The following is an 11997-nucleotide window of genomic DNA, read 5'->3' as shown; positions in this document are numbered from 1 at the left end:
CTGTAAGCCCTACTTCACTTCTAACCAGTATTATCGTGATATCTTAATTTCCGAGCAGATCCGCGCACTGCAGTTTATTGAATTATGTGGAGTGAACTGCAAATTCAGTCATGAAGAGCGTTTCTGAAGGGTCGGTGGGCTTTTGAATGCGACTCATCAGGGGCGACGTGACCTCCTTAAAATATCCACTGAGGAACTTAACTTTATTCAACTGTTAACTGCGATGACGACGTTAGTGGCGGCCGCCTGATGGGCGGTGGCCTGGTGGCTGTATTCTCCTCATTTAAAAAAAATGCTGTGAATCGTGTAGCAAAAAGCGTTCAAAAGAAATTTAAGACTAAGTTTGGAACTACCTGCGAGACTTATCCAGTTGAGCTCGGTGACGGCACCTTCGCCCGTTCCCCATGGAATGGTGCGTGGGGAAAGCTGTGAAAATGGCTTATGATGTCTGATCTTTCATGTTGTTTTTGTTTGGGGGGAGGGGTGGTCTTATTTTGTTTCTTAGTGATTTTCATTACTTCAATTATTCTTTGGTTTTTTTCTTTCTGCAGTTTTTGTTCCTCAGTTGGTGTATTTCCAGCCTCGTTTTTTTTTGGTTTTGCCACATAGTTACACTTCCCTATGTGAGCTACTGGAAACAAGCAAGATTTAAAAAAAAACAAAAAAAATTATTATTATTATTATTATTTCCGCAACGCATCCCAACTTGGGTGTACAGGTAAGACGTCATGATGTTCTTTGTTACTATTAAATATGGTTGTAATGCATTTGAAAACTTTTTTTTTCTTTTTCAGAGTCTTATTGTTGTTTTTTAATTTGTTTTGCATTTCCCCTTCCCCCTCCTCCACAACGTCTTTTCCGCACTGAGACGATGGCTTGCGAAAGGAGCGGTAATTGCTTCTGTGCTGTCATGTAGTAGAAGCGCATTTCCATTATTTGTTATTTACTGTTAGTAATTATAAATTGTTTGTTTATTATATTTTTTGTTTGTATGGGAGTCCATGCAATTCATTAACTCTTCTCTCTTAGTGTTGGTGTTGGGTTGAAAAATGTTTTGGATATTTCCTTTTTTTTCTTTTTTTATCGGAACAAATCAGTGAAAATAAAATACAACAGAATTAGCATACGAAAGGGTTCTTTTATTGCTTCGATGTGCAATCATTCTTTTATGACACGTGTGAATTTTAAAAATGAAAGAAAAGAAATGCACCACTTCCCTTCTCTTATTTTAATGAAGAAAAGTCAAAATTAGAAATTATTTTTTCATCATTTTTCATTATTTGTCCATTGCGTCAGCGGTTAGTTCTTTTATGGAATTATGTTTTTTTATGTTGTCGGGCTTCGGCACCATTATGATTTCTCGTCGTTATTTCTTTATATTTACATATATATATATATATATATATGTTTAAATATATAAACCTACACGCACATCGACGCGAAAGAAGAGCCAACAATGGCATTGCATTTATGATGATGTGAGGAGAAGTGTCAATGTTTATTTGTTGAGACATTCGGAATATTTTGCTTATGGGCGAATTGTTTTCTTTTTTTCCCTCCTCTTTTTCGTCAAAAACAAAAAGAAAAGCTTCACATGCCCTATGAAGTTTATTTGAGGAGTTGTTAACGACAGTCGGGTGGAATGACTCCGTAGGGCACATAAGGCAAAAAAAAAAAGGAGGTAGAGGATATAATCAAGTGCCTCATATTTGGGGCACCGAGATGTCAAACGTCTACATATTAAAGTTCGAAACTGAGAGAAACAAATATCAAATAACAATAATAATAATATTGGAAAGATGGCCGTTAATAGTTACAAAAGTGTCAGAAATGGAGGACTGCGTTCCGTTAGTTGTTGAAAGGCATCGGTGAAGTTACAGCATTTATGCACTAGCAGTTTAACATATATTGTACACGACTTATGTACCCCAAGTTAATGAATGTGTCGAATCCAAATCACGGTGCAAATGTGACACAAACTCGTTGCAGCCGCGTGGACACGAGGAAGACAACCACGAGATGTGAGTTTCGCATGTCAACCCGCAAGAACTCAACTCGCAGAGGGAAAGTTGTAAAAAAAAAACAAAAAAAACACGCCGCGTTATTCCTATGCGAATGTGCGAATACAACGAAAGGGTATTCGGGGAGAACTAATGAAACCTTTATTTTGAAACTGCAGTGCATTAGTTTATGATTCCACAAGAAGGGGCGGGGGGGGGGGGAAAAGCGCCATGAAATGTGTGGAATGTTATTACTTTACATAGTTTCGGTGGTACAACCCATGCACCAATAACTTACTACTCGTGCAATTGAAGCAATAGAATATATATATATATACACGCGTGAAGTTATATTTATAAACATTATTTTACTCAAAAAAACAATAAAAAAAATAGGGCTGCTCACAACAGGGGAGGAAGTACAAGAAGGATGCATGCGCACACATCGAACATAAAATTTCAAATACGAGTTCTAAATTAAAAGTGAATGGCTGTGGTGTGCTGTGTTTTCAACTTGGACCCATACACTTCCTTTCATATCGTCGTTTAATTGTACACAACACATTTTTTCCGTCCTATTTTTTTTTTAAAAGATTAAATTTAAAGGAGCATATTTGAGGGATGAGGAGGCCTCCTTTGCCGTTTTTTTTCTTTTTGGTTTTTTTTGTCGCGTATTTGAGATGTCTCTTCCACAGCAAAGCAACAAAAAAAACTAAATGATAAAACGTTTATGGCAGGACCAAAAAAAAAAAAAGAAAGGCACCCAATAATATTGAGCATACCTTTACGATGTTTCTTCAGCATTGAGGGAATTCTTCTTGCGACTGTTTGACAGTAAATCTTCACATGGATGAGGAATATGTATTATTTGTTTTCTTTTGCATATGAACTTCACTCGAGAAACCCGACTTAAATAATAACTTTTCGAGCTTTAAATCGCTTCCAAGTCTTCTTCAGTACTGATCTTTCCTCTTCTACGCTTCTTAAATAACTCAAAAGCATTGCGTTTTTGTCCTGATGCGGTTTCATAGTACCTTGTCGTGATGCCATTTGCATTTAGTTAATGAGGCACATTAATAATAAGAAGGAAAAAAAAAAGGAAACACGGATGGGTGGTGCCTTCCTCAGTTGTGAATAAGAAAGGTTTGCCGCTGCCTCGTGTTGTAATTGTGTGAGTTAAGTGCCTTGCAATCAAAGTATTGGCGCAGTGGTTAATACTTGGAAACATTTGTTGTTTTTTAAAGCGTGGAGCTCCGCCAAGACGGAGAGTTTGTAATCACTGCATTATAATCAACATCATGTAATTGCATTCCCTCCCCCCATTTTCAAAAACAAAAGATGAAGGAGCCCATAACGAAGAAAGGAGAGCAAAGATGCTGATGCGGTAATAACTAAAGAAGAAGGGGGTTGTTGTGGAACATTTTAAAAAAGGGAAATGTTTTCTCTGCCCGTTGGGTCATAGGAAAAGTCATTAACGATGTCTTTCGATTTTGTGGGTTAAGCCACGGGAGAAGGGTTGCATTTGTTGAAAAACACCTTTTGCGGCCACCGCTTCTTTTTGTTTGTTTGCACATGTGCATGCGCTTTGGTGGAGGACTGAGGTCCGAAACTCGGGTTGAAGTTACGCAACCTTTTCCCCATACTGCAACAGGCAAGACCTTTACATATATGGTACTTGTTTCTGTTACACATCCCCGTTCCGCTCTTGCATTAGTTTCACGAAATCCCCGTCTTTTCTCACCTGTCACTGCAAACACACTCTCTTTACAGGGCTGGTTTTTAGACAAAAGTGATCATTAAAATCAGAAGGATGCTCGGGTTTGACTCAGCCAATGAATTCATCGTCTACGTCACCTTCCTCTTCTTCGGAATGTCGGTGGTGGTGGTGACAAACTCCATCTTTTCGATGCCATTCTTCTTCATCGAGTACTACAAGTATGCGCAGGGGAAACCTGATGCAAAGCCAGAGGACCCGAAGTTCTGGAAACATATGTTTACCTACTACAGTATTGCAGCGTTCCTCGTAGAGTTGGTTTTGGCGTCGCTCATGCTTACGCCAATCGGACGGCGGATCTCTGTAACCGTTCGCCTCGGTGTAGGTCTTGTCATTCCAATTGTGTTGGTATTCTCCGTGATGATGGTTACTATCGTTACGACAACAGAAACCGGTGCCAAGGTGACCATCATGCTCATTGCTATCGCAAATGGCGTAGCGATGACGCTTTGCGATGCTGGAAACGCCGCACTCATCGCCCCGTTTCCAACGAAATTTTATAGCTCCGTCGTGTGGGGTATCGCTGTGTGCGGCGTCGTCACATCTTTCTTCTCGATCGTCATAAAAGCATCCATGGGAGGCGGTTATCACAACATGCTCATACAGTCGCGCATATACTTTGGATTGGTCATGTTTATGCAGGTGATATCTTGCGCCCTTTTAGTGTTGCTAAGGAAGAACCCTTACGCCCAAAAGTACGCGGCAGAGTTCCGATATGCAGCGAGGAAAGGGATTGATGATAAGGGCGCAGATGGTGACGAAGGAAACGGCGCAGCAAAAGGGCCGGCCGATCAGGATGATGACCCCCACGGAGGCGATGATACTGACAAAGGAAATGTAATGACCGCCACTGTAGATCCTGACACAATGAAGGACATGGACCAGGTGGAAAACATCACGACTTCGCAGCAGATGTTAATGGCAAGGGTATGGAATGTGTTCTGGCGCGTTTGGCCCATGCTGTTCGCATGCTTCATGGTTTTCTTCACCACATTTCTCGTCTACCCTGCCGTGTACTTCGCCATCAAGGCAGATACGGGTGACGGCTGGTACTTGACGATCGCTGCCGCATTGTTCAATTTGGGTGATTTCTTGTCGCGTCTTTGCCTTCAGTTCAAAGCCTTACACGTCTCACCGCGGTGGGTTCTGATTGGGACATTTGCGCGTATGCTGCTCATTATCCCACTTGTGCTTTGCGTGCGAAGCATCATCACCGGCCCTTGGCTCCCTTACATTCTTGTCCACGCTTGGGGCTTCACGTACGGTTATTATGGTGGAATATCACAAATCTACGCGCCGCGCACCGGCTCACTGACAACAGCTGGCGAGCGGTCTCTTGCCGCAAATTGGACTATCATTTCGCTCCTGGGTGGCATCTTCGTTGGCGCCATGTTCGCCCTGGCTGTCAATGAGGGGCTTTCCAAGTAGCACTAATCGTCATACGAATACTGTTCAGCGGTGGTGGAGGGGTAGGTCACGACATAAACGTAAAACGGTAATAAACAGGTAAATGAGTAATATTGTCTAACAAATAGTAACTAGTGGCGAGTAGGCATATGTAAAGGAAAATGGGTCAGCACATGCAGCCGCATGTAGAGGAAAGAACTTCAAGGTAACTTGTTTAAGAGCGTGCTGAAACAAAGGGAAAAAATTAATGATAATAATAATAATAATAATAACTGCAACTCGCAACTGGGATTTTAAGGAAAAATGGGGTTACCGTTAACGTACACCGATTCGCCAAATCATGGTCTTTCCTCGTTGACGACTTTACCTTTTTGATCTTGATTTTTTTTTTCTGAGTCGTCAGACTTACTCCATGCGGACGCGCACACGAACACAAGCACTTCTCTCGAGTGCCTGAGGCAACCGTGTCGATGGAGGTATTTCTATTAGTTTTCATGAAATTTGCAAATTCGCCCGACCAACAAAATTACCGCCCTTCTTTAATGGTGTGTGATCGCAAGCGTTTTGTCCCCACAAGACTTGCGTGGTGAAACGCCGATCCCAGTATCGTGGCTGGCTAAAGTTGTTGGTTGGTTTCTCGCTCTCTTTTTTTTTATGTTCCTTTACAAAAAAAAAAAGTTGCTTCGTCAACTTAAAATTTGAATTTTGATGGATGCGCGATGACACTTGTGCACCACATTCCTTTGTGTTTCACGCTCACATAGGCCGAGTCACGGAACCTCCACGTGAATCCTATGCTTGGACTAAGTCTTTAAAAAAATCGAATACGTACTTGCCCTCCTACCGCTTGTTTAAACGTGTGAAGGTCCCGAAGGTTACATACATGTAATGCACAAGTAATACGCAGTACAGTCACTGCGTAATCGCTGCCGTTGAATAAGGAATGAACAGCAAGCGTTAAGTAGAGCCTTCTTACTAGCAAACTGCTTCGTCTCGGCGAAGTCATGTTACCGCTACCCGAGAAGAACCTGGCTGGAAGTGGTGGACCACATACGCGTCCGTGAGGCACAAGGCCTCTTTTACCGCACGACGCACCACACCTTATGTGGATAGGGTTTCCCATCACCCGCTCCACTCGGGAAAGGTGCCTTTACACGACCGTAAAAGGCAGTCGTGCAATTTGAAGCTCGTAACCACTAGTATTGTGGTGGTCATGCACCTGTTGAATTACCAAAGGTAGACGATGTTAGCCGCAATTTGTTTGGACGTGTGGGAGCTAGGTCTACCCGTTGAAGCGCAAAATTTACTTTTAGTTAGTGTCAACACCGCCGTTTCTTTACGGAATAAATAGGGACCCGGTGGACGGACTCGGCGTAAAACGGTGCGTTATTTGCACAAAAAGTCATGTCCAATTAATTTATTGTGCGTATGAATTTATCCTCTGCGGGAGGAGCGGACTCGCCCACGCGTCAAAATTATACCGTTTTTTTTTTCAGTTTGTCGCCCCCGGCCGAAACGAGGTCTACTATAGCCAGCAAGGGATGCGAGGGAAAATGCATTTACACACTGCCCGCTCCAAACAACTAAGGTCGCGTGGAACTGATTCTTGCAGAACTAACATCACCCGTGGAAAACTCGTTGTGGACGGGAGAATATTCACACACTCGATCCCCTGGTGTCTTTTACCTAAAGTTCCCGAAGCACCGCAATGGGACACTTATGAGACACATTCCGGTCGGCCGAATCCACAGCCAAGCGCAACGGGCCACCTCATTACGGCCCTGGGCGCTCGTCCAGACTAGGAAGAGTCCTTTTCATTCTGTAACCGCAGCTTGTTCGACAGCATCAGGGAACACGCCGCAATACAGCAAAGGTGGCGGTCGCTCGCGGGCCGTTTTCTTCACAACTCCCGCATAGATCGGAGGTTACTCTCCATCTGGAAACGGATGAGAGGGGCGTCCCCCCCCCCTCCCCCCATCTACGTTTCCACTGTCCTTATTTGAAGGCGCTGTAGCGGAACGTACAAGTTACTGACTTCAGCTGGACTTATTTTGCAAAGCAGATGCTCAAAAACATAAGAGGCAGCGGTGCTATGTAGAGGGGGTTAAGAAGGATAAAATACTTTGTTATTGTGCATCGGAGTAACGTACCGTGTAATGGATTCCTTTTTTCTTGTATTGAAGCGTTTATTATCTCTTACATAGTTACAACGGTAGATGGGAGGGACAAAGGATAGGTGGTATTATTCTGTTTCCCTTGTTTGTCCCCTTTATCGATGCTAAAGAATAAAAAGACGTTCGCTCCTTTGTTTGATTTGGATTATGATGTGCTAAGGATTTTCTTGTTTGTTATGTATGTCTTTGTGGAACTGTTTTCTGAAACTCTCCCCTTCAAAATACGTTTTTTTACTGTAAATATTTTTTGTCACACATAAGTGTGTGAAACCGGCAGGACTCTAAGTTTTGTGTTTCTCCGTTGACCTGTCGGAGAGTTTGCGAGACGGCATGAGTGCAACAGAGGAAGCAGTCTGGCTGGGTGTATGCACGTGTTTGCATATGTGTTGAAACCTTGTATATGTATTTGTTTTTCATTTAATGGAATGTGCTGATGGGGGGGGGGAATGTTTCTTTTGTTTGTTTCTTGATGGATTTTCAAACCATGGAAACATCGGGGCTTTACGTACCAAACATCATGAAACTCACCAAAAGTGGTTACGGCCGGCGCAATAACTCACATGGAATTTGCAGTTCCACGATAACTTTTTGAAAGTAGGGATACCACTTCAACTGGATGCAGGTAGTACTTGAGTTTGTGGAGGACGGGAGATGTGACTGCACCAGTGGGATTTGTCACATTATTTAATAAAGAACTTTCTGAGAAGAATGTATTGTGGTTCTTTCGAGTGGCCCACATTCCAGTTGGTTGGAAGGTTTACGTATTGGGGAGCGCAGTTACCGGCGCTTGCATCTGTGTATTTGTGTGAGTGAATACGAGAATATGTGCCGTAATGTTTCACCGCACTAAGGCCTCATCCACTGTTTGAGGCTGTAGCACAAGACAGAGAAACAAGCATGTCTGTGAGAGTAGAAACATGAATGATCTGGTGAAGCAGCTGGGCAGGAATAACAGCAGAAAAGGAACTGGGGGACGCTATCATTCTTTGCGGTTACGCTGTGCCTTCCATGCGAAATGGCAAACTCAGAAAACCACAAATATGGTCGAGGTACAATACAATACTTGCCACTGGAGAACCTTTAAATAGGGTGAACCCAATTGTTTACCTAATTGGATATTAACCCACTGAGCGTCTGACAACGACTAACTCACGCTGTAATGTTTGGATAAACTGCCTCAAGCAAATGTGCCTCCCCCTTTAGAATTTATCACGATTTTGCAAACAGGAACAGGTCTCATTGGATATCAATGGGCCTATAGCTTAATTTTTGGTTTCTTTTCCTCATTATTTGCGGTGTTCTTAAATTAAGGCTCACATCGCTGATGGATTGAAAAAAATTCGCAGAATAAGTTTATACGGACTCGTTTCAACATTCATTCCATGCAGCTGTATCACCCTTTGTGATGATTTGTTTCTGTGCGCATGTGATTCCCTGGTGTTTCTTTCGCAAAACCTATCAGTTGCCTCTGTATCGTTTCATTCCTTCCATTTCCTCACGTAGTATTTAAGATCACACGAACAAGTTAAAAGTACGCATGACCTCACTGCTGTCGAAGTTGTCGCTACCGCTTCTGCAGCTACTATTTCTATTGCTTTCCTTCTCAACTACAGGAAGGGCTGAAGACAATATAACAATAAATGTCCTCTCCCTGATGTATAGCCCTGATGTTCAGGAGGTGGAGGTGGATTCACTTAACGCTGGTTTTGACGCATCCCTGACAGCTCGCGGTTGGAAAACAAACTCCAAGGCAAGGGTTTCTTTCATTCGACCACCATCATACGATACTCCCGTCGCTGAGTTCTTCGAGTCCGTGGTTAAGGAAAGCGAAGGCAAGCTGATGATTGTATTTGGTCCCTTTGGCGGACCCAATACTATGTGGGTGAAGGGTGAGCTGAGTAAACACGGTGCAGTTAGTTTCGGCCCACTCGCTTTCTCCACTGAAGTGCGTGAGTGGGATCCCCATCTTTACTTCATAAGTGTGGAGCCGAATGCTGAGTTACTTGCACTTTTCCGTTATGCCGTTGTTTTCCTTGGTCTCCCGCGTGTGGGAATAACGTACTTGAAGGGAACACCATCCGGTGAGGCATTGTATGAATTCGCTCTGGATATATCATCCATGATGGGCCATGAACTCTGTGGTGCATTTGCTGCAGCTGGTGGAGTTGGAGCAGATGAAGATGCCCTGGCAGCTGAATGGAACCAGTTTGTTGAGACACGTCCACAGGCTGTGCTCCTGTTTGCCCCTGTGCGCAACCCCGCCACCGAATGGTTCATAGGGAGGATTGTGAAGGATGAGCGGACGAGACAGATGTATGTTTTGGCTCCGTCGACATCACAAGGCCCTCTAATAAGAACTTGGCGTGACGCTTTGTATGCTTCCAATGTGTCTCTGAACGATGGTCAATTAATCATCACGGGCACAATTCCTCCTTCGAATTTACTAACCCTTGCGTCTGTCCGGCGGTTTCGGGAGGAGATGGATAACCATTTAAAATCCAATAGTGAATGGGGTGGCTTTTCGAAACCCCCACACTTCACTATAAACGAGGCCATTTCTGATCTGATGATGACTGGATGGCTCACTGGTGAGATCCTTTCGCAGGCACTACACAGTACTGATGTGTTGACGGACCGCACGGCCTTTATGGACTCTCTGTACCGCCAGCGTCGTTACGTTGTAGATGACCTTGTCGTGGGTGACTATGGTAATGAGTGCGGCGAGTTTGCGTCCATGCAGGGTGCTATGTGCAACTGCAATCAGGGTGGAAGCGCTGTTTACATGAAGGAAGTCGTGGATGGGTTTCGTATAGAGCCGCTTCAGAGAGGATTCCTAGCCTGGGGTGCATCACAGTGTTCGAGTGCAAATGTGAAGGTGTATGCCCCACTATATGGTGTTTTCATTCTGATTGCGGATAGTTACATTACCGAGCGTTCCGCCAGGAGATGGTACGAAGGCGCATCATCTGTCCCCGCTGATGGCAGTTTCGAGGATGATCGACTCTTTTTTCACCCCTTTAGGAGGAAGCTGAGTGAAGTGGCAGGTGAACTCGCGCAATTGGTGGACAACAGGATAGTATCCGCTGTCTTTGGTGGAGTGACGAGGGATGCACTCCGGCTTCCAAATGTCACCTTCATCAATCCTTTGGCGGCCAGCCCCATAGTGGGTAAGTTCCGTAGAAATGTGTTACTGCTCTCGCCTACGGTACGGCAACAATTGTACGTGCTTGCTATGCACCTCTCAAATGCCTCTACCGGTGCCGTGTCTGCCGCTATTCGAAGTAAAAGGGCGGAAGTAATTGGTGATGTACTCAACAAATCGCTAATGACATTTGATGTGGCACTTAAGTCAATGTTGTTGCTTAAAGAGAGTGACACTCTGGTGGACCATCTACCAAGCAGTGGGGATGTTGTGGCCATCGGCCTCACACCTCCAGATGCCCATGCGATTGCACAGTATCTCCAATCTCGAAATGATAGACGCGTGTATGTTCTCTTCTCCGAAGTCGCTCAATTGTATGATGAGTTTGTGGAAGCATTTAATGCGACCCCTGCGGCAGTTGTAAGCGCCTCACGACTTGTGTTCGCGACGAATCTACCACACTGGGCCGATAAAAATACGGAATCGGATACAGTTGCAATGTTTCATGCCTACAACCCCCGTGAATCTACATGGACACCGCTGAGGTTGTGGGGCTTTGCCACTGCGCGTCTGCTTCGAAGCATCGTTCCACGCATGAAGAGGATAAGCCCCTCGTTGTTAGTTGATTTTTTTTTACACAGAATCAAACATTCGTGTGGATGACATGCACTACGGACCGTACAGTGATGTTGAGTGTGTTAAGGGACGTGTAACGGCGGCTAACCGTTGCGAGACTAATTTTGGGGCGGGAAACATTTCTGTGTGGTCGATGTCTCGGGTACTAGACCCCCGTGTGCCTGTACTGAGTCGGGGTGTGACGCCATCTTTGGAGTATGCTGTAATGGATGGGTCTTCCCTTAGTCCTTCACAACTTGCCGGTATAATTGTTGGTTCTGTTTTCTTTGTTGCACTTGCTATTGCATTGTGTGTGCTTCTGTGCTTGTTTGTGTTTAATTCTCGAGACAACAACAGAGCACCGAGGGAACCAACAGATCCTGTAACTCTCATCTTCACGGACATCGAAAGCAGCACTGCGCAGTGGTCTACTCACCCGGAACTGATGCCCGATGCCGTGTTGGCTCATCACACTATGATCCGTTCACTCATCATGCAGTATGGTTGTTACGAGGTGAAGACTGTTGGGGACTCCTTTATGATTGCCTGCCGCAGTGCATCCACCGCTGTGGAACTCGCGAGTGACATTCAGCGATCATTCCTGCAACACTGTTGGGGGACAACTGTTTTCGATGATTTCTACCGCAATTCCGAGATGCAGAAAGCTGAGGATGATGATCACTATATTCCACCAAGTGCACGTCTGGATCCCGAGGTTTACCGCCAGTTGTGGAATGGGCTGCGTGTAAGAATCGGAATCCACACCGGGTTATGTGATATCCGACATGATGAAGTAACAAAAGGATACGACTACTACGGACGCACACCAAACATGGCTGCGCGCACAGAAAGTGTGACAAATGGTGGGCAAGTGCTGCTGACGTA

At 44.5% G+C, this 11997-nt stretch overlaps 5 protein-coding genes across 5 annotated transcripts; 3 read left to right on the top strand and 2 right to left on the bottom strand.

Annotated features, from left to right (window-relative positions):
* Positions 1 to 1316: 1316 nt before the first annotated feature.
* Positions 1317 to 1661, bottom strand: TbgDal_V50 (hypothetical protein, unlikely; the record flags this gene model as incomplete). Its single annotated transcript, XM_011774852.1, has 1 exon — positions 1317 to 1661. One exon carries the CDS (start codon positions 1659 to 1661, stop codon positions 1317 to 1319), a length of 345 nt encoding a protein of 114 aa, XP_011773154.1.
* A 2149-nt stretch (positions 1662 to 3810) lies between these two features.
* On the top strand, positions 3811 to 5202 carry TbgDal_V40 (adenosine transporter, putative; the record flags this gene model as incomplete). Its single annotated transcript, XM_011774851.1, has 1 exon — positions 3811 to 5202. One exon carries the CDS (start codon positions 3811 to 3813, stop codon positions 5200 to 5202), a length of 1392 nt encoding a protein of 463 aa, XP_011773153.1.
* A 790-nt stretch (positions 5203 to 5992) lies between these two features.
* On the bottom strand, positions 5993 to 6304 carry TbgDal_V30 (hypothetical protein, unlikely; the record flags this gene model as incomplete). The annotated part of the gene is made up of 1 exon (XM_011774850.1): positions 5993 to 6304. One exon carries the CDS (start codon positions 6302 to 6304, stop codon positions 5993 to 5995), a length of 312 nt encoding a protein of 103 aa, XP_011773152.1.
* A 2588-nt stretch (positions 6305 to 8892) lies between these two features.
* On the top strand, positions 8893 to 11160 carry TbgDal_V20 (receptor-type adenylate cyclase GRESAG, putative; the record flags this gene model as incomplete). Its single annotated transcript, XM_011774849.1, has 1 exon — positions 8893 to 11160. One exon carries the CDS (start codon positions 8893 to 8895, stop codon positions 11158 to 11160), a length of 2268 nt encoding a protein of 755 aa, XP_011773151.1.
* Positions 11161 to 11266: 106 nt separating this feature from the next.
* On the top strand, positions 11267 to 11997 carry TbgDal_V10 (receptor-type adenylate cyclase GRESAG, putative,(fragment); the record flags this gene model as incomplete). The annotated part of the gene is made up of 1 exon (XM_011774848.1): positions 11267 to 11997. A coding segment is annotated over one exon (731 nt), but the record flags the coding sequence as incomplete, so codon positions are not given.

Source organism: Trypanosoma brucei, chromosome 5 (assembly GCF_000210295.1).
Source record: "Trypanosoma brucei gambiense DAL972 chromosome 5, complete sequence".
Classification (NCBI taxonomy): domain Eukaryota; phylum Euglenozoa; class Kinetoplastea; order Trypanosomatida; family Trypanosomatidae; genus Trypanosoma; species Trypanosoma brucei.
The sequence above is the reverse complement of the archived record's forward strand: the minus strand, read 5'-3'. Positions and strand labels throughout refer to the sequence as shown.